The following is a 21,394-nucleotide window of genomic DNA, read 5'->3' on the forward strand; positions in this document are numbered from 1 at the left end:
ACATTGAGATTTTGGCCAAAGCCTCTTCAAAAAGGAAAGCAAACAACAAACAGTTGCACAAGCAAGCCCACCTCTTGCACACATGACTATTATCTCTGGTTGCTTTGGCAAGAACGCAGCTGTGTCAGACAAAAGCAGCAGTCTGAAGGGGGAGGGGTGATAGCAGGTTGGGGGCAGAGCATTGATTGTTGAGGGGGGGGGGGGTAGTGTAAAAGCAGAGAACTAGAGAAGGGAAAAGATTGTTGGATGCATTGGCAAAGAGCAGTGCACAAGACACAGGGGGCATAAACTGTTGGTAGCCGGGCGTGGGAACAGTAGGGTACCGCAGGTTGAGGATGGGATGATTTCAGGAACAGAGGGTGTGTTGTAAGGATAAATTCCATCTGGGCAGTTTAGAAAAGTTGGTGGTGGAGGGGAGGATCCAGATGGCCCATGTGTAGCAGCCATTACAATCAATTATGTTATGTTCAGGTGCAGGTTGTGCCACAGAGTGGTCCACTTTGCTCTTGGCCACAGTTTGGTAGTGACCATTTATCTTGTTGAACAGCTGATTGGTAGCCATACCAATATAAAAAGGAAGTCTGAAAGACATGGGAGAGTCAGTGGTCACAGTGGCAAGACCATGCACATGAGGAACATTGGTGTATAGGGAAGTGGCGTCAGCAGTGATGAGTCGGGATACAGAAGGAAAGGGGTGGAAATAGTGGAAAGTCAGTGAAGGAAGTGGTTGATATCTTTGATGTATGAGACTAGATTTTGGACAGTTGGTTGGAGGTGTTGGTCTATGAGCACCGAAATTCTTTCGGTGGGGACATAATAAGCAGCTGCTATGGGGTGTCCAGGATTTTTGGGTTTGTGGATTTTTGGGAACATGTAGAAGGTGAGTATTGGGGTGAGGAGGAAGTTGGATTCAGGGAAGATGTTCCGGGAAGAGCCTAAGGCTTTAAGCAGGGGTCGGATGTTATGTTGGACCATTGAGATAGGATCACTCTGGCAGCACATCCCTTACTCCTGTAACCTTCCTGGCATATACCTAAGGTCCCCTCACCCACCCACCCACCCATCCATCCAGGTGTGTGTGTGTGTGTGTGTGTGTGTGTGTGTGTGTGTGTGTACACACATCATCCCCTGCCCCAGTACCCCCACCCAATTCTTGTCAGCTAGTTGGTTTTGTGCTGCCATCTCAAGCCCTAGTCTGTGAAATCGTCTGCCCAAGCATCTGCCACTTGCCCCCCTCTACCATACCCATAGTTAGCCCACTCTGCATCCCCACCTCACTGCAGTGCACTCACCATGTGCCAGGAAAGAGCTGGCTTTGTACCTTTTGTTTTTGTACCTATCGATGAAGCAGCGCTTCTGCCTTCCAGCGAGTCATCTACTTTATTCCTAAATAATTCATAATTCTCAACTAGAACTTTCCCTACATTATTACTTTTTTATTTATATATGTTTAATAACAGACACTAGGGCTTCCACTACAAGACGCTTCAAATAGTAGTTACTTTTCAGGGAAGAAGTAAATAATTACATTTCAAACAATGGAAAATCCAGGTGGAATGTAACAATACCAGAGAAGGAAAGTTGCTATTCACCATATAGTGGAGATGCTGAGTCGCGATAGGCACAATAAAAAGATTCACACAATCATAGCTTTCTGCCATTAAGGCCTTTGTCAGCAGTAGACACACATACACACACGCCCGTGCACACACACACTCAAACAAACGCAACTTACACACACGTCTGCAGTCTCAGACTCAGAGAGCTGAAACTACACTGTGAGCAGCAGCACCAGTGCATGTTGGGAGTGGCGACTGGGTGGGGGTAAGGAGGAGGAGGCTGGGACGGGGAGGGGGAGGTATAGTATGGTGGGAGTGGCGGACAGTGAAGTGTTGCAGTTTAGATGGAGGGCAGGAGAGAAGATGCAGAGGGGGGAGGGGGTAAGTAGCAGAAAGGAGAGAAATAAAAATAAAAAGAAATTAATATGAACCTTTCCTCCAGAAGCCGTAGTCCCACAGAAATATCAGTCCTTTCCAAAGGCCTCACCTTTTGCCCCACTCCTGAAATCAACCATTCAGGACTAGTTAAAGACCTTCTCTCCTTCTCCCGGTCCCTACAGTGGAAACACTTTTTCGCCACCAATCCAACTAATCAGAATAAACCAAAGACCAATACTGAACATTGCCTAACTCAGTTCACTCCTCTGTCCAACCGTGATCCACCCCCACTGCCTCCAAACCACCCCCTGTTAACTTTCCAGAATTTCTTAACCTCGAACCTTGCCTCACCATCATTCCCCAAATCCCTCAACATGCATACTAACCTTACATCCGCAGAAAGAAGTGCAGTCCACCGTCTAAAAACTGATCTCGATCTGATAATCCTACCTGCAGACAAAGGCTCCACCACCGCTATTTTGAACCGCAAGGATTACATGGCAGATAGACTCCGTCAACTGTCAGATACAAACCATGCCACAGTGATCCCATTCCACTAATCCAGCAGGATCTCCAGTCACTACTGAAATCCTTAGGCCCATCCCAGAACCTCTCTCCAGAGTCCATCTCTCTACTTACCCCTACCACTCCCCGCACTCCCACCTTCTACATGCTTCCTAAAGTCCATAAACCCAAACCACCCAGGACGCCCCATTGTGGCCAGTTACTGTCCCCCCACTGAAAGAATCTCTGCTCTCGTAGACCAACACCTTCAACCTATTACCCGGAACCTATCCTCCTATATAAAAGTTACCAACCATTTCCTCGATTGACTCTCCACAGTTCCTTTGCCTTTACCACATGATGCCCTGCTCGTCACTATTGATGCCACCTCCCTGTACACTAACATTCCTAATGCCCATGGCCTTACTGCTATCGAACAATACCTTTCCAGAAGCCCTATGGATTCCAAACCAACAACCTCCTTCTTGGTCTCCATGACCAACTATATCCTCACCCACAGTTACTTCTCCTTTGAAGGCATTACCTACAAACAAATCTGCGATACGGCTATGGGCACCCACATGGCACCATCCTATGTTAACCTTTTCATGGGCGATCTAGAGGAATCCTTCCTAAAAACCCAGGACCCTAAACCCCTCACCTGGTTCAGATTCACTGTTGACATCTTTGCTATCTAGATTGAAGGTGAGTAGACCTCGTTCACATTCCTCCAGAATCTCAACAAATTCTCCCCTGTTTGCTTCACCTGGTCCTACTCAACCCAACAAACCACCTTCCTAGATGTTGACCTCCCCTCAGGGATGGCTATGGCTACATCAGTACCTCCGTCCATATCAAACCTACTAACCACCAGCAATACCTCCACTTCGACAGCTGCCACCCATTCCATACCAAGAAGTCCTTTTTGTACAGTCTAGCCACCCATGGTCATCATGTCTGCAGTGACGAGTAGTCCTCTAAATGTACCAAGGGTCTCACTGAAGCCTTCACTGACCGTAATTATCCTCCCATCCTTGTACAAAAACAAATCTCCCATGCCTTATCTTTCCAGTCTCCCACCACCTCCCAAAGTCCCACAGACCAGCCACAGAGGAGCATTCCCCTCGTAACTAAGTACCATCCGGGACTGGAGCAACTGTATGACATTCTCCTCCAGGGTTTCGATTACCTCTCATCGTGCACTGAAATGAGAAATGTCCTGCCCACTTCCACTGTCCACTGAACCTACTCAATTTGCTTGTCTATCCTTACACAACCCCTGCTCCCAATTCCTTACCTCATGGCTCATACCCCTGTAATAGACCCAGATGCAAGACCTGTCCCATACATCCTCCTACCACCAGCTACTCCAGTCCGCTCACTAACATCACCTACCCAATCAAAGGCAGGGCTATCTGTGAAAGCAGTCATGTGATTTACAAGCTAAGCTGCAACCACTGTGCTGCATTCTATGTAGGCATGACAACCAACAAGCTGTCTGTCTGTATGAATGGCAACCGACATACTGTGGCCAAAAAACAAGTGGACCACCCTGTTGCTGAACACACTGCCAAACGTGATATCCCTCATCTCAGTGACTGCTTCACAGCCTGTGCCATATGGATCCTACCCACCAACATCAGCATCTCTGAAATGCGCAGGTGGGAACCTTCCCTGCAATACATCCTACGTTCCCATAACCCTCCCGGCCTCAACCTTAATTAGTCACTGTCCTCCCCCATCCAGCCCCCTCCCTGTTCCCATTCCAGCACTGCACAGCTGTCATTTCACCACCACACCCAGTCTTTTAATTTCTTTTTATTTTCATTTCTCTCCTTTCCGCTACTTACCCCCTCACTCCTCTGCATTTTCCCTCCTCCCTCCTTCTAAACTGCAACACTTCACTGTCCGCCACTCCCACCATACTATCCCTCCCCCTCCCCACCCCTTCTCCTCCTTTGCCCCACCCAGTCGCCACTCCCATCATGCACTGGTGCTGCTGCTCGCAGTGTAGTTTCAGCTCTTTGAGACTGCAGACGTGTGTGCAAGTTGCATTTTGTGTGTGTGTGTGTGTGTGTGTGTGTGTGTGTGTGTGTGTGTGTACTGCTGACAAAGGCCTCAATGGTCGAAAGCTATAATTGTGTGAATCTTTTTATTGTGCCTATCGCGACTCAGCCTCTCCGCTATATGGTGAGTAGCAACTTTCTTTCTCTGGTATAATTATATTTCATTTTGATGTGCTTCACTGCTTTGTGGGCAATATATTTTCACGCAGTAGTGGTACATTAGAACTTCGACTACTTATCATTGTGCTTAAATTTGAGGAAAGTCCTCTCCACAATCCTTTCCACTCCTCTCAAAGTGCCATCCCACTGCCCAGCCAGTCCAGGTAATACCCTATCCCATCCTGATGCCACATCTACTTCCCACTTGTTGCCACGCAGATCATACACCTGTATAATGCCCAGGTGCATGTGCTATTCAGTACAACCACCCATACGAAGCGATGTGGTGCAGTGGTTAGGACATGGGGTTCACATTTAGGAGAATGACAGTCCAAACCTGCATCTGGCCATACTGATTTAGGTTTTCCATGATATCCCTAAATCACTTTAGGCTAATGCCGGGATGGTTCCTTTGAAGGGGCATGCTCAATTACCTTCCCCTTCCTTCCCTAATCTGAGTTTGTCCTCCATCTCTAATGACCTCATTGTTGACATGACATTAAAGACTAATCTCCTCCTCCTCCTCCTCCTCCTCCTCCTCCTCCTCTTACAACCACCCAGCACATACTACTCTAGTTTTATCGTAGGCTTACTCTATCCAGAGGCAGGACTAGCTGTGAAAGCAGTTGTCACATACCAACTCCGCTGAAACGTGCACACAGCATTTTACGAGGACATGAACACCGTGAACAGACCCCATCAAACGGTGGCCAAGAGCAGAGCTAACCATTCATTGTCAGTGGCAGAACACTCTGCTGAGTGTGAAACACTCTATTCCATTGGTTGCTTCACAGCTCCCTCCCCTTCCCCAACTCCACTCTCCCCCCCTATGAGACACACACACACACACACACACACACACACACACACACACACACACACAAAAGCTTCTCTGAATTATGTAAGTGGGAATTGTCCTTGCAATCCTTTAATCCCTCCCAACCATCATCCGCCATTCCGCACCCCTCGTTCCAATTGCCACCTGCATCCCTTCTTCACTCACTCTGCCCAATACGAGCCCTCATACTGGTCAAGCTGCAGTTCAGTGTGTGTTACAGTTACTCCTTAACAGAAGTGATGCAGGAAACTAATGTGGGCTTAAATGTTTTGTGGAGATGCCTTATTGACTTACGCCTTGTGCCTTTTTTTAATTGCTCTGTCACAGTCCTCATTCTATCAAGCACTTTTCTTTCTTTTTATATTAAGAGCAATTTCTTCATCTATAGTTTTCAGGTTATTAATTGTCAGTTTGTCACTTAAAGGTGTTTTAGGTTTCTACAAATGTACCGTGTTATTTATTTAATAACTGGCTCCTTGTCATATTGGATTGGAATGATTTGTGTTTCTTTTTTGCTGTTAACTTGACTTTTATGAGGACTTTGACATTGGCCATTTGTATCTATGCCTATATGATCATGACAGAACTCCCAATTTTACATTGGGGCATTTGTAGGTCATTAGTTCATGTAGACATATCATAAATCCTTTGTGTTCCCAAATAAGTCCATGATTAACACTCAGTCCAGTCAGTCATTGCCCATTCTTCTTTTCTAATATGTGAGCTGGTCATTTCCTCACCATTGTACAATATCTTCTTTCTTGAGCTATGTTTGCATTGAACTCTCCAAGCAGAATTTTAATATGAGTATCAGGCATGTTTGATATCAGTTGGTCAGCCTCTTCCCAAATTTTGCCTATTTCTTCTGTCTCTTGTGTTTTTGTCATTGTTGGAGTGTGCACTTTTATCACTGTATACATTTTGTTCATTGCTTTAATTTTTAAAGTTGCCATACTAGGGGAGTTCGATGAGAAGTCCTTGATCAAGTCCATTATGCAGTTATGGATCAGGAGTCCTATTCCAAATTAGTGACATCCTTCATTGCTATTTTCCCAGGAGGCCCTTTGTAAAGAGGGTTTCATTACTGTTGTATTGTCATTTTGCTGTCCAATTTTTTGGAAATGTATAAAATAAAAGAAAAAAAGTAAATTTCAAATGTTCAAATAGTGCTTTAGCATTATGTAAGCAGTATTACTTCAGTGGACATGTTAGTGTGTCCATGTGTTTTACTTGTAGTAAATCAAATCAAATGTGTTGTGTTCTTTTCCTCTACTGTAGCTCATCAGCCACATGGTATCCTTGGTTGAGAATTCCAGGGCACAGGGAGTGTGGACTGAATATCTGATCCAGTCCCAGAAAACGATGTCAGATTTCCTACAGGGTCAACGGCTGAATGAATTTGGATGTGGAATTGACTTGAAGAGATTTGCAGTGGACAAACAGTATCAACAGGACTCCATTCTAGGTTTGCCCATGTAAGCTTTACTTAATTTAATTACCATACATCAACAAGAAAACTGATACTGCTGTTCTGTATGTTGCTTGGGAATTCTAGTTGAATCTTGTTCTCATTAAAAGTAATTTTCAAATTCTAAGGTATTTCATTAATTTTTTTCATCAAGGGCCAAGTTTGTTCTGATTCCCTGAAATGTGAATAGTTACATTTTATAATATACTAGTGAAAAATTAAATATAATAAATATAAATGTATATGCGATGTAAAATCACCATGTTTGTTTGCTACACTGATGGTGTGCATTAAGTGCATGATTTTAAGATCCTTGCTATGGATAAAGTTGGAACCACTCAGTGTGAAAACACTTGAGTCCATAACTTTTCAAAATAGTGGTGTGTTGTTTCTAAGCTTCAAAATAGGTTATTAAAAATTATGAAAATGTCAAAGTAGTGTCACTGGAATGATTCACATAACTGATTAAATTTCTGTGAAGTTTTATTGCAGGCCTACAGGATGCTAGATAGTTGTTAAGAAGAATTTCCCTACACTTAATGTGAGATGTCATATATGTGTCAGTGACAGTGCAGGTGATAAAACAAGCTAATCATTCTAGTTCTGGATGGCAGTGGTCTGTAGATTCATGGATGGACTGTCACATCAGATAAGCAGCAATTGCTGATTGCACAGTGTGTGCAGTGCAAATTAGGACCAATGTTGCACCCACAATATCTGCTAGATGATGTTTCAAGCAATGATGCTTCTTATCAGAGTTCATTTGCATCTCAACAGTGTTCAGCTATCCTCTGTTGGTGTAGTGAAGATGCACCTAAGAAATGAATAGCACAAAACTGTGGTTGATGATGAGAGCAGATTATGCTTTGGCTTTAATGATGATTTTTAATTGTTTGTGGCATCAACAAGCAGAGCAGCAGTTGGAGTGATTAGGCAGCAGCCCACAGAATCATAGTAGGCATTATAGTCTATTGTAAGTATACATATGAACATTGAACAGTGCAGGATACATCAAGAATATCATGCAAACAGTTATGTCACTATCGTTATTTTGTCAGAAAATTTTGGTCTTTCCATAGGAAGAAACCTGCACATATGCATCTTATGTTGCCCATTCAACATGGCCACCACAACACTAGAGCTTCCCCCCACTGAGCATGCATAGAAGTGGGACATAATGGAATGGCATCTGGTCTGACTTTCAATACTGGCAACACCTCTGGACTGGTTTTGACCGGAGGTACAAGTTGCATTTAAAACTAGACAGACAGCATCTAATAATGTGTGTGCTATCTTCATTGTTGCTAGTGGTGGTCAAAAGGGTATTGAAACTGTTGTGTAAACAAATATGTCCATCGTATGCGGTACTGTGATGATGATTATATGCAGTGTGCAGTACGTGAGTAGAAGGCTGTTCATGTGCGTCTGTGACTCCAGGACTTAATTTTTCACAAATCTTTTGGTGTATAACTGTGTGGTCATTATGACAATAAATTTTGTTGGCAAATGTATGCATGATATTGCATACATTGTTGCTCTGCCTTCGTTTTTGATTTGTAAGAAATTTTATTGCACAGTGATATGAGTGAGTCTCTGATTTTCTCCTTTCTTACTGACATAGAACTGGTTACTAATTTCATTAATATTTGTGATTTATTTATTTACTCAGATCAAGCCATACAAAACTCTGCATTACGTAACTGTAGAGTATCATGGGATACTACTAAAACTACAATTTACTTAGTTTACATTAATTCAATGATCTTCACCCAGAATTAGGCAACACCAACAGCACTGCCTTCAGCCTTCATCAGCTCATCACCACTGCATGTCTCGGCAACATGGTCAATGATAGAGGTGAGCCATCGTCTGTTCTCCTCCACATTCGCAAATGGTCGGTACTTAGGCAAATCCTCATTTGACAAGGTTCTCCTGGATTTATAATTGTCTGATCTTAACCCATTCAATGATCTCCAGGTAGACCAATTTCAAGTACCTCCAGATGGTAGGCACTCAGCAGGATTCATCCACTTTTGAAGATCATCATGTCTAACTGCCCACAGTTGTTCTGTGGCAATGTGTGGAGACATAGTTAGTACTGATGCTGAACTGAGGAAACATCTACAGGATTTCAACCTAGATCTCAGTGGTTGATGGCCATGGAGAGGATGTAAATGATTAAGTTCAGCCTTTTTCCTTTGAATGTGTGCAGCTACTTCACAAAGTATATCTGGTGATGCAATGCCTGCCATGTAATAGACCTTGACTTTAAGTGTATGTTTCACACATCTGTGGTCAGTCTTACAGTTTCTTTCAGTGGAACATCCACTTGTTTTGCATGAACAGAGCTGCAAAATACAGGGTACCCATACTCCTCTGCAGAAAAACAAAGAATGTCGTCCTGAACGGGGTGACTTCAACAGATACAAGCGTAACTTCAGGTGTGCCCAGGGCAGCGTAATAGCTCTGTTACTTTTTACGATTTACATAAATGATCTGGTTGATGGTATTGACAGCAGCATTAGAGTGTTTGCCGATGATGCTGTAGTCTACAGCAGGAAAGTAGTATCACACAAAAGTTGTGAACAAATCAATGACGATTTGCAGAAAATAAATGTGTGGTGTAATGACTGGCAGTTATCTCTCAATATTAGTAAGTGTAACCTACTGTGTATAACAAGGCGAAAATCCCCATTACTGTAAGAGTAGAAAATAAATGCCCAGCCTCTGGAAGCGGTAACATCCATCAAGTATCTGGATGTGAATATTCGAAATGATCTCAAATGGAATGATTAGATTACACAAGTAAAGGGTAAGGCGAACTCTAGATTGCGGTTAATTGGTAGAATCCTGAAGCAATGCAGTCCTTCAACAAAGGAAATAGCTTACAATACGTTAGTTCGCCCAGTCTTAGAGTATTGTTCGTCTGTATGGGACCCTTACCAGTAGGGTCTAATTCAAGAGATTGAGAAGGTCTGAAGAAGAGCGGCAAGATTCGTGACTGGTACATTTAGCCATCGCAAGAGCGTTAAAAATCTCATAGAAAGTTTGAAGTGGGACACACTTGTCGATAGATGGCTCGCTAAATTCCAAAGTCTGATCTTTACCAAGGATGTAGAGCATATATTATTACCACCAACTTTCAAATCACGCAATGATCACCATTAAAAGATAAGGGAAATTAGAGCTCGTACTGAGGCGTTTAAACAGTCGTTTTTCCCTCGTGCGATCCACGAGTGGGACGGAGAGTTGGGGGGGGGGGGGATATGACTTTTTTTGGCGCAAATTGTGTCCTCCGCCACACACTGCTTGTTGGCTAGCAGAGTATATATGTAGGTGTAGATGTAGATGTGGATTTTCTGATGATAACTTGATCTTGGGCTTCCCGGTTACTGCCAGTGATTTTCCAAATGGTGCTATTTTGGGCTCACACTTATGGCTTGGTGTCATGACAGTGTTTTTGCTATGTTAAAGGTCTGTCTAAAGAGACACCAAGGTATTCAGGTGTAACACAGTGTTCCAATTCAGTGCCCTCTCAGTTAAGCTTTAGTTTTGTATTTGCCTGTCTGTTTGGGAGGTGTAAGGCACAGATCTGTGTGTTTTGAGGATTTGGTTTCAGATGGTTCTTACCTTAATACTCAGTGAAAGTGTTCAGTGTTGTTGTAAGGTCTTTTTTGCTGGAGTTGATAAAGCAGTATTATCTACATATATGAAGCTTTCATCCAGGTCACCTGCTTTATGGTTTTTGCATTTTTGAATGGTTTCTTCTAGTTCTTCTTCACCAAATTTTCAAGAGGATTGATTAGTTTCCAGCTCAGCGTGTCTCTGTATCTTAGATCCAGCTCTTGGTTCACTCATATTTCCATTTTTCAGAAGCTAATGAGCAATATCATTTCTATGTGTTTGTGTGAGTTATCTGACAAGTAGGTTGTTCAGCCGACTTTCTAACACTTAGCCAGAGAGTTGGTGTGTTCCAAGACAGCATCCAAAGTTTTATTCACTCAAGAGTTTGGTGTTGTCTCTATAAAGGCCAAGAATATACTTGGCGTAGCAGCCATGTGGAATTTATTTGTAACATGATTCCTGCACAGCAACCACAAAGTCATCACTTGATTCAGGTAGTGGATTTATCTTGGACACAAGACTATCTAGTGTCTCAGCATACTTGCTCCAGTTTGCCTTTGTGAGGTTATAGTGTCTTCCGAATGATGTCAGTTTAGATTGCACAGTGGGAAAAGTTTGACGTATTGGTCAGTAGTCCAATGCTGAGTGTTTGGGATTGAAGACCTGAAGCTTTTAATGTGTTGACAGGAAATTGCCCCATTGATGTATTAAGGTTAAAGTCTCATTTCCAACATCCTCTGTTAAATGATAGTGACAATTTGGTGACATGTATGAATCACAAATTAGTAGACTCGGCCAATTCTATCATTGCTTCAACATTTTCATCATCATAATATTCATAATTGTGATAGTTGCATGCAGTAGTCACCTTTCCTAAAGAAGACTTTTGCTGATGTGGGCTGTGACAGTTTATATGTAGACTCTTCATACTTCTAAGTGGAGGTTATTCCATTTTTTTCTCAGAGAGAAACTGAAATATTTTATGTTCTATTGGGTAAAATGTCACTTGGAGTGTATGAAATAAGAAGCACAGATTAGATTTATCTTCAGGCTTTACCTCGAATATTTATTAATAAACATTAACAATTCACCAAAGGATGTACAAAATTCCTGGATTTGCAAATTCCAAGACTGGTGTCATCAGATTTGTCCCCTGATGGAAGAGGGCTTTTCTTGAAAAGGAAGAATTATGTTACAGATGAGTCACATTATAAATCAATACACAGTCTGCCATGCTGTGTGTATATTATTGCACGTAGAAACCTAACTGAGTTAAAGGCACCTGCCTAGAAGTGTGAAGAACCCACTTTTGCCTTGATAGGTGTTGCATGCCTTAACCAAAAGCATTGCAGCATTTGAGTCATAACTGCTTAACTCCTGCCCACAGTGCTGGATTAAATGTACATAAATCTTCTTTTGTGAAATTCTAGATATGCTACATAATGTTGAGTTCAGGTAACCTGGAGATCCAGACAAGCACTCTCATGTCTGTAGAGTATCCTTGGTGGCAATTTGACACAATTTGTCAACAGTAAGGTGATGCATGATTGGCCGATGATACAGGTTATCATTGGGGTGTTGTAGCTAAACAAATAGACAAAAATGATGAGATGTTAGTTCTTTTACCCTTCACTGATGCAACTTGTAAATCTAAGTGACATTTTTCTGTCCTCAGAGCACTCAGTGACGGTGTTCCTGCACCTAAGTTAATTTCTATGCCTATGCTGTGTGAAGTACACATATGGAGACATGGCTTTTGAGACCCATAATGAGGTGCTGCTTTGAAATAGTATGGCTGCTCATCAGTTGTTGTTGTTGTTGTTGTTGTTGCTGTTGCCCATGGCATTTGGCTGGTGGTCATGCTTTTCATTGAATCAAGGCTCTCTTTGTACATTTTTCATTTATTTTTTTGAAATGGAATGAAACTTGCAATAACCCCTGACATGGTGGCACGAGAAAATGCAGTGCTTATACAGGTGTGGAAATGAGTGCCACATGTGTCAGACTCCCAAAAATGGCCTGCTAATCTTAAGCATTGGCACACTTTTTTGCTCCTTCCAAAAGGATCATTGTCTTCCATGATTTCACAAGTGGCTGAGGAGAACAGTCCCAGAACCACATTTTCTGCTACAGTGAGGATATGTCCTGCCCATTGACAACCATCGTTTGCTGCAAATTGTTTTTGTGAGATTTTCTCACTCTTTCCTTTGGTTCCACTTGTCACATCTTAGTCTTTGCCATTGTTTCCAAAGTATTGTGAGCCATCATAAACAGTTCAGTGCCGTGCCCGATAAACGGTGGCAGTGGTTTCCCTGTTGCCAGTATCAGTCAGGCATTTTTTAAGACATGACTTCAGAACACCTTCATTCAATTTCAGTTATGGTATCCTCCTTGTTTCTTCATTTATAACCTAACAAATTCAGTTATTTAAAAAAATTGTGTTGTTTATCTGTCACCAGCTTCTTTGTTTTCACTGTTAGATGCCAGCCACTGTGGCCCGAACGATTCTAGGCACTTCAGTCCGGAACCGTACGGCTGCTACGGTCACAGGTTCGAATCGTGCCCTCGGGCATGGATGTGTGTGATGTCCGTAGGTTAGTTGGGTTTACGTAGTTCTAAGTCTATGGGACTGATGACCTCCGATGTTAAGTCCCATAGTGCTTAGAGCCATTTGAACCATTTACTGTTAGATCTACCAGTTAAGGTTAGCTTTTCAAATCAGTTTTCTTGCAACCATTTCATTGTAATTCTGGTGTCACCAAAATGCTATTTCTTGCTAGTTTATCATGTCATGTCAAAATGAATTACTGACTGAATTGGCCTGTTCTTCCTGCAGTTGAATCACTTTATTTGTGATTAGAGGTCAGTTTGAGTATTAAGATCTGTCTTGGTTCAGTGCATATAAACTAGTTTTAATTTTTGTTTTGCAGGACTGTAGATACCAAGCGTTTCCAGCTTGCAGTTACTTTAGGATCGAAACATGGAATTTCTGTAAGTCAGATTGCTGCTATACATGCTTGTGCTCTCTTGCTCAACACAGAAGAGATCACGGTGACTGAACAGATAAAACGACTCAATGATCCTCAACTATTAGAACTGCTCAGAAAAGATCCTGATGGTGTTTGTGAAAGGTACAGACTAATATCATTTGATTGCTTCCATATGCTACAGATACATTATGTTTTGAGGGATCTAGATTCACCTTTTTATCAATTGTATATCATAATTTTATTTGTCTGTATTTCTCTCTGTTTGATGACACATTCCTATGCTCTTAAGAAAGTAATGTTTGTTGGTATCATAATAGTTAATCTTTCCCTCATTGCAAATTAAAATAAAGAATTGTAAGGAGTATATTCCTCAGCTCATGATTCCAGGATTGCAAGCCCTTGGAGAAGCCTATGTGAAAAACATTATTTTGTTTTTTCAGACCTGGTAAGGGGTGATGAAATGTCTGCTCCTTCATGACAAGTTGGCAGGTATGAAGGAGTATTACATATTTGTGGAGAGAGGGCACGGCAGACTTTTCTCTGGACAATGTTAAGACAGTAATTTGGCTGCAAAAGCCTTAGTAAAATCTTCACCAAGCTAAGAGAGGGATTACTTGTCACTGCAAATATGGCATCCACTAATGTTCGACCTATATGGGGCTTTTTTTGTATGCGGAATAGGTGACAGCTGTCAAAGTGGAGCTATTGCCCCCCCCCCCCCCCTCTCTCTCTCTCTCTCTCTCTCTCTCTCTCTCTCTCTCTCTCTCTCTCTCTCTCTCTCTCATTAAATGCTTCTGTGGCTAATTTTTTTTCATTATTTTCACTTAGTATTTGCACCCAGAAACAAATGCCTTTATTCCGTAAGCACAAAATTTTAAAAAGAAAATGTGTAATGAAGTTTTGAAATTATGTCTTTTACTGTTGTGACTTCTGCAGCACATTAGAAGAAAAGTAAGCATTGGGAGTCATTGATAATAATCAATATCTGCCTTACTTTTTTTATCATAAAAGGACCTAATAGTGGCATACTTCAACCTATTTTGATAATAATTGGATGCTACTTCTGTGACTGAATATACTGCATATACGCATGAGCTGAATTGAGTTTTAGAACTTTGCTTGAAATATGATAATTTTATTTCCATGGGAGTGAGTTAAATTCTTAATTTTTTTGTAAAAAGACAGAGTAATTGTGATATGGTCATTTACTTGCAATATTACTTGTCCTCAAGAAACTGCACTAGTTGAAACTATTTCAAGGAAATAATTGGTAAAAATGCTGCCTCCTTCGGCTTTCATTATGGCTTCTGTAGCAGCACAGATAGGTCCTTCATAAATTGCTTTTTTCTCTTCATACCTCCCTCCCCTCCCTCCCTCCCCTCCCCTCCTCTCTACCCTCTCTCCCTTCCCCCCTCCCCTACCCTCACTCCCTCCTTTCAATATCCCCGTGTCTTGTCTACTCCAATGGTGACTCTGTTGTTTTCCTCATTTAGGAACCAGCATTTTCCTCAGTATATTTCTGTCCCCTGTCTCTAGTTGCTATGCACCATGTCTTTCTAGTCTTAGTATCTCAGCTGCATACACAATAACATTCCTCATCATTGCCTTGCAATATCTGATCTTTGCATCTGTAGATACATTTTTTAAAAATATTATATACATATCTAGTCCTACAGAAGGTTGACCCCATCTTCTTCATCCTCTCTGTTGTTTCATCATTGTTGCTATTAAATATTCTCCTGGGAATTAAAATTTGTCCACCTTTGCACAGTGCGTTCTGTTTTTTTTTTTTTTTTTTCCAATCCTTGCTGATAGTCAGTGTCTTTGTCTTGTAGATGATCCTCAGTCCCACACTATGACTACCTTGCTTATATTGTAGAGATGTTTCTTTTCATCTACTCCCATCTTTCTTAATTATCACTATTGTGTCCTCAAAGCTAGGTGGCCCACTTGAACCCTGCTGTCATTTTTGGTCCCCACAAGTGTCTTTGGTATTTCTATATCATTATCTATTGCTCTTCTCTGCCTTAACATTTTGTTCAGTAGTACTGTTGAAGAAAACTGGTGAGTATCCACTTCCCTTGTTGACATTGGTTTTGATTTTGAACTCTTTCAGTAATGTCTCTTTGAATCTTACCCTTGACTTAGTATCTATCAGAATTTATTGTCATTTCTATTGTAGTGTCATGCAGTCCTTTGTTTCTCAACATCTTCAAGAGTTTGTCTGATGATGCAGTCATTTGCTTTCATAACGTCCACAGAGGTTACTATTGTCTTTTTTGTTTTTTAAGGCACTATGTTCTATTAATTGTTTCAGGAAAAGTTCTATTGTATAAATCCTCTTCTCTTCCTAAATCCTACTTGGTAGTCTCCAACTGTTTTATAAGCATTGTTTAGGAGGATTTTTGACAGCACTTTGTAGCCTATCACCAATAGTGATATTCTTATGAAGTTGTTCACATCTGTATTTTTCTGCTTCTTATGTATCGGCACTATGATTGCATTTGTCAGTACTTAAGGTAACCTCTTCGCCCTCCAAATCTGACAGATAACCTTGATCATGTTGTCCACCAGCTTGTTGCCTCCTTGCTTTATCATGTGTGCTACTATCCCCTTCTCCAGTTGGATTTTTATGCTATAGGTTAGTTATTGCTTGTGCAACCTCAACACTCATTGGAAGTTGTGACCATCTCTCTTCTGTGTGAGGCCCAATTTCAGTTCATCTTAAGTTCTCATTGGCACTAATGGCCAACCCATCTTTCTTATCTGTCTTAAATTCTTCTTCCCATCTACCAGATTAGGCTGTATTTAATTTCTCTTAAAGTTCTCTTCTGTTGTTTTTCCTAAAGTTTTCTTTCATGTCTTGAAGTTTCTGCTTCATTCTCTGTCTTCTGGTGAATCTTATGGTTATTTTTGCTTACTTCCTCACTCCGCTGAAAATCTTCCATTTTTCTGGGTTGTTCTTGTTGCTCCAGTCTCTGTAATCTTCCCTGCCATTCTATACTAGCTCCTCCCAGTCCCTGTTCCACTTGCAGTGCTAATTTGTTTCTTTTTTCTTTTCCTCTGAGTTAACCTGCTTCCCCATGCTCAGCTTCCTGTCTCTTCATTCATTGTTTAATTCCTTCCGTGTATTTGTTTTGATTTTATCATAATATGTCTCCGTCTTGGTGTTCTTGGTGGTTCTGTTCATATGTGGCAGTCTATTCCTGTTCAGACTACAGTAGTACTCAGATTATGCAAGACTGTGACCTAATTCTATTCTTGTCATCTTCCTGATCTTGGTATTCCTGACCTCTTTTGTATTTATCTCACTAATTATTTTGTGGTCAATCTAGACTTTCTCGAATTTAGTGCAGGGAATTGCCCATGTATGTTTCTTACTCTCTTTGCCCCCCACCCTCAACACCTCCTACCCCCTTCCCGCCACCTCCCCCTCTGGTGAGCCGAGTGCTCTCCCTCTGTTCTCTTGAAGTTGGTTCTCCTTTCAACTCTGTGCATTATATTCACCTATGAGTATCATCAGTTGTCTGTGTTATATGCTCTTCAGTGTATCATCTAGTTCCTCCCAGAAATTGGTCATCACTGTTGCCTCCTTCCTATGCTTATTATTAGTTGGTACATGTCTGTTTACTGTTGATTACTTTTTGTTTCCTCTTCAGATGATCTGTGTTAATATCCTTTCTGACAAACTCTTCAGTTTTGCCATCCTCGCAGGAGAGCTTCTGTAAAGTTTGGAAGGTAGGAGACGAGGTACTGGCAGAAGTAAAGCTGTGAGTACCGGGCGTGAGTCGTGCTTCGGTAGCTCAGTTGGTAGAGCACTTGCCCGCGAAAGGCAAAGGTCCGGAGTTCGAGTCTCGGTCGGGCACACAGTTTTAATCTGCCAGGAAGTGTCAAAGATGATGTGACTTACCAAATGAAAGTGCTGGCAGGTCGACAGATATATATATATATATATATATATAGAGAGAGAGAGAGAGAGAGAGAGAGAGAGAGAGACACACACACACACACACACACACACCACACACACACACACACACACACACGAAAGTGCTGACAGGTCAATAGACACACAAACATACACACAAAATTCAAGCTTTCGCAACCAACGGTTGCTTCATCAGGAAAGAGGGTTTTTGGCGAAGGCATGTTTGCAGAGGGAATGTAAATAAAACTTAATGGGGTCATTGTGAGGGTGTTGTGAGGGTGACATGGTACTGTAACATGAGGCTGAAATGAAAAAGAAAATAAAAATATATGGGGAGAGATAAAGGTGAACTAGAAAGCAACTGGAGATCTGGTGTGAAAAAAGGCAAAAAAGTGTTGGTTAAAGCTGGGCTATTTTTTTTGGTTATGGTTTGGAAGTGGATTACGTATTATTGAGTATATATAGGCGGGATAAAATTGTATAGTAGATTATGGTAAAGAGGAGAAGGTGAATACAAAGTTATACTACTGGCAAAAACAGAAAGAGAAAATGAGACGACAGGAAAGATTTCGAAATGCAACAGTGACAATAACAAACGTAATTGTTGGGTTCAAATTAATGATATGGATATAATAGAGGGAAACATTCCATGTGGGAAAAATATAACTAAAAACAAAGATGATGTGACTTACCAAATGAAAGTGCTGGCAGGTCGATAGACACACAAATAAACTCAAACATTCACACAAAATTCAAGCTTTCGCAACCAAAGGTTGCTTCATCAGGAAAGATGAAGCAACCGTTGGTTGCGAAAGCTTGAATTTTGTGTGTATGTTTGTGTTTGTTTGTGTGTCTATCGACCTGCCAGCGCTTTCGTTTGGTAAGTCACATCATCTTTGTTTTCAGTTATATTTTTCCCACGTGGACACACTATGAACCCATACCAAAGCACATGGATCTGCATCTTTTCTTCCCTACTTCGATTTTTAGATTTCTTTTCAGCATTACTAAGCCTTCAGATTCCACTATATCTTTATCCCTGTATCTTCTTTCTTGCACAGCTAATATCCCAATGCTTCACCTCTATCTGTTATCTGTTTAAGTATGCTGGCCTTGGTCACTGTATGTCTATGATCCCCATTCTGAAAATTTTAATCTTTTTGTAGGTTCTTGGGAGTTACGACTTCCACATACACACTTTTTGATAGATCCCCAGAATCCAAATGCCTGCTTACATCAGCCATGATTGATGGGGGATGAGAGTGGGGAGATTGTTCCTTTATAGCAATCTGAGTGTGATTGTGCAACCCATTCAGATGTTAAAATGGAACGTTTATTGGGATGGATCATGTCTGTCCAGTTACACAGTGGTCACAACGCTTCTAAATGTGTGCAGTCGCTTTTTATCTACCTGCTTCCTTCAATAATTAAATACAGATCTCTTATAATTGATATTTTTTCAATTTTTATTGTAATTATTCCAATAATTATTTAATTTTATTGTCATATTCATATTCCGAATTTCGGACATAATATGGAGGTTTTTACTCCTTAAATAAAATCAGTGTTGTGGCATGGTAGTCTTAACAATGTCATTCAATTTCCTTTCATTGTCTCGAGGTGTTTTAATTTCTTTTTTTACCCATGTGTCTTCTGCTGTTAGATAATGCATTATTATTATTATTATTATTATTGTTATTATTATTATTAGGGAGGGACAGATTTTAAGATCATTTACGTAACTTGCCCCAGATGACATTTCATTTCTTGTCTAGCGTCATGGATGGTTAGAATCATTTTAGTCATTTGCTCAAGACTGTGCCACTGGCATAAGTATGCTTTTACAAAAGATTAAAATACAGAGCAATTAGAAATACAATGACTACATAAAATATGGGAATTCCAAACTATAAGTTATCATTTGACAATTTCATTTAACTATTCTCTATATCTTGTATGTGGCTTTAATGGGAGATTTTTTTGAGTGTTTTTTTAGGCACACACTATTCTCCCACATTTCCTAATGACCCCGTAAAGAATCTCCACAGTGCAAAATTATGTATTTGAGATATTTCATTGACTAACATGTCTTTGTAGTAAAAGTATAAATTTTTGAAAACGGACAAATTATGGCCAAAAGGTGGAAAATCTGAATTTGTGAAAAGTTTGAATTCTAAAAATTCAGTAATTGTACATGATTTTGGAGTGGAAATAGTTCCTTAAGTACAAAAAGAGATATTCTTTGCACAATAGAAAAAAACTAATATTAATGTTTGGAGTGGTATTTGAGCAAGTGGAGTTTCTCCGTCTTGTTATGTTTCAAGATACTGCCAAATTTGAGTAGAAATTACTTTATAAATACCCTAGTGAGCTCCTACTGTCTGAGCATTGATCCTCATATTACTTTCCATAATACCATTTGACTCACACAGGTGCAGTTATACAGTATGACATATTGTACATCAGGGTTAGAAAGACCATTCATGACTTGGTAAATTTTAAGTAATTGATAATGTTTTCCCATTCAAATAGATTAGATTAGGTTTGCTTTCATTCCAATTGATCCGTAGTGAGGAGGTCCTCCAGGAATAGAACGTGTCAGAAAAACTATAATACATGACAAATATTTACAACTGAAACAAATAAGCTAATGTACCTTCCACAGGTCCCAAGTGGAATGATCGTCATTTTATTTAATGAACACTATATGAAAGAATCACTTTACAAACACTCATTTACTAAGATTGCATTAATGCACTGAATTTAAAATAAAGAAAAATTGTTTTTATTTATAAGGTAATAAACATATAATAAACCTACTACAATACTTATTTACAATGAACACATTAATGCACTGAAATGGTGCAGAAATTAGATTCTACTTTATATTCAGTTTAAGAGAAGCCTAAAGGATTTATTGGTGGCACACACACACACACACACACACACACACACACACACACACATATAAACAAAGGTGATGTAACTTACCAAACGAAAGCGTTGGTATGTTAGCCCCACACCTAAATTCAACCACACTGCCCTGGTTAAAGATCTCCTCTCATTCACCCGGAACCTCAACTGGAAATATCACTTCACTACCCAAACACAGCCCCCAAGTACTAGACCCAGTGTTGAACCCTGTCTAGAACAGTTCCGACTGCCTTCTCAAAGGGATCCTCCTCCCCTCCCCCAAAACCATCCCTGGCAGACATTTCAGGAATTCCTCACATCCAGTGTTGCCTCCCAGTCCTTCTTGAAGAACATCCCGACAACCCCCAACATCACCCCAGCTGAATCCCGTGCCATTAAGGAGCTGAAAATAGACCGCTCTATTGTCATCCTCCTGGCGGATAAAGGCTCCACAACTGTCGTACTTGACCGTGTGGAGTATGTGGCAGAAGGACTGCGTCAACTCTCTGACACCTCAACCTACAAAGCTGTTACCCAGGATCCCATTCCCTCCATCCAGACTGAGCTGCAAAAAATCCTAAAAATCCAAGGTCCCTCACAAGGCCTCACAACGGCTTCCATAGACTTACTCACTCCACCTGAGCCACGTACCCCTACCTTCTACCTATTACCCAAAATCCACAAAGAGAACCATCCTGGCCGTCCCATTGTAGCAGGCTTCAAATCCCCAACCGAACGTATCTCAGCTCTGGTAGACCAGCACCTACAGCCTATCACCCGCAGACTCCCATCCTACATCAAAGACACAAACCACTTCCTAGAACGCCTCAAATCCATTCCCACTCCTCTCCCACCTGAAACCTTTCTTGTTACCATAGATGCTACATCCCTTTACACAAACATCCCACATACCCATGGTCTCTCTGCCCTTGAGCACTACCTCTCCCAACGCCCACCCGAAGATCTT

The 21,394-nt window shown here is 41.1% G+C and overlaps 1 protein-coding gene across 2 annotated transcripts in view; it reads left to right on the forward strand.

Moving 5' to 3' along the window:
* Positions 1–21,394, forward strand: part of LOC124798260 (NBAS subunit of NRZ tethering complex-like) — a 424,226-nt gene that overhangs the window by 268,327 nt on the left and 134,505 nt on the right. For both annotated transcript variants that reach the window (XM_047261580.1, XM_047261581.1), the window contains exons 30-31: positions 6,783–6,979; positions 13,527–13,727. In XM_047261580.1, coding sequence (XP_047117536.1) covers positions 6,783–6,979; positions 13,527–13,727 — 398 coding nt within the window. The remainder of the gene's footprint in view (positions 1–6,782; positions 6,980–13,526; positions 13,728–21,394) is intronic.

The sequence above is a fragment of the Schistocerca piceifrons genome, chromosome 5 (assembly GCF_021461385.2).
Source record: "Schistocerca piceifrons isolate TAMUIC-IGC-003096 chromosome 5, iqSchPice1.1, whole genome shotgun sequence".
Lineage (NCBI taxonomy): Eukaryota > Metazoa > Arthropoda > Insecta > Orthoptera > Acrididae > Schistocerca > Schistocerca piceifrons.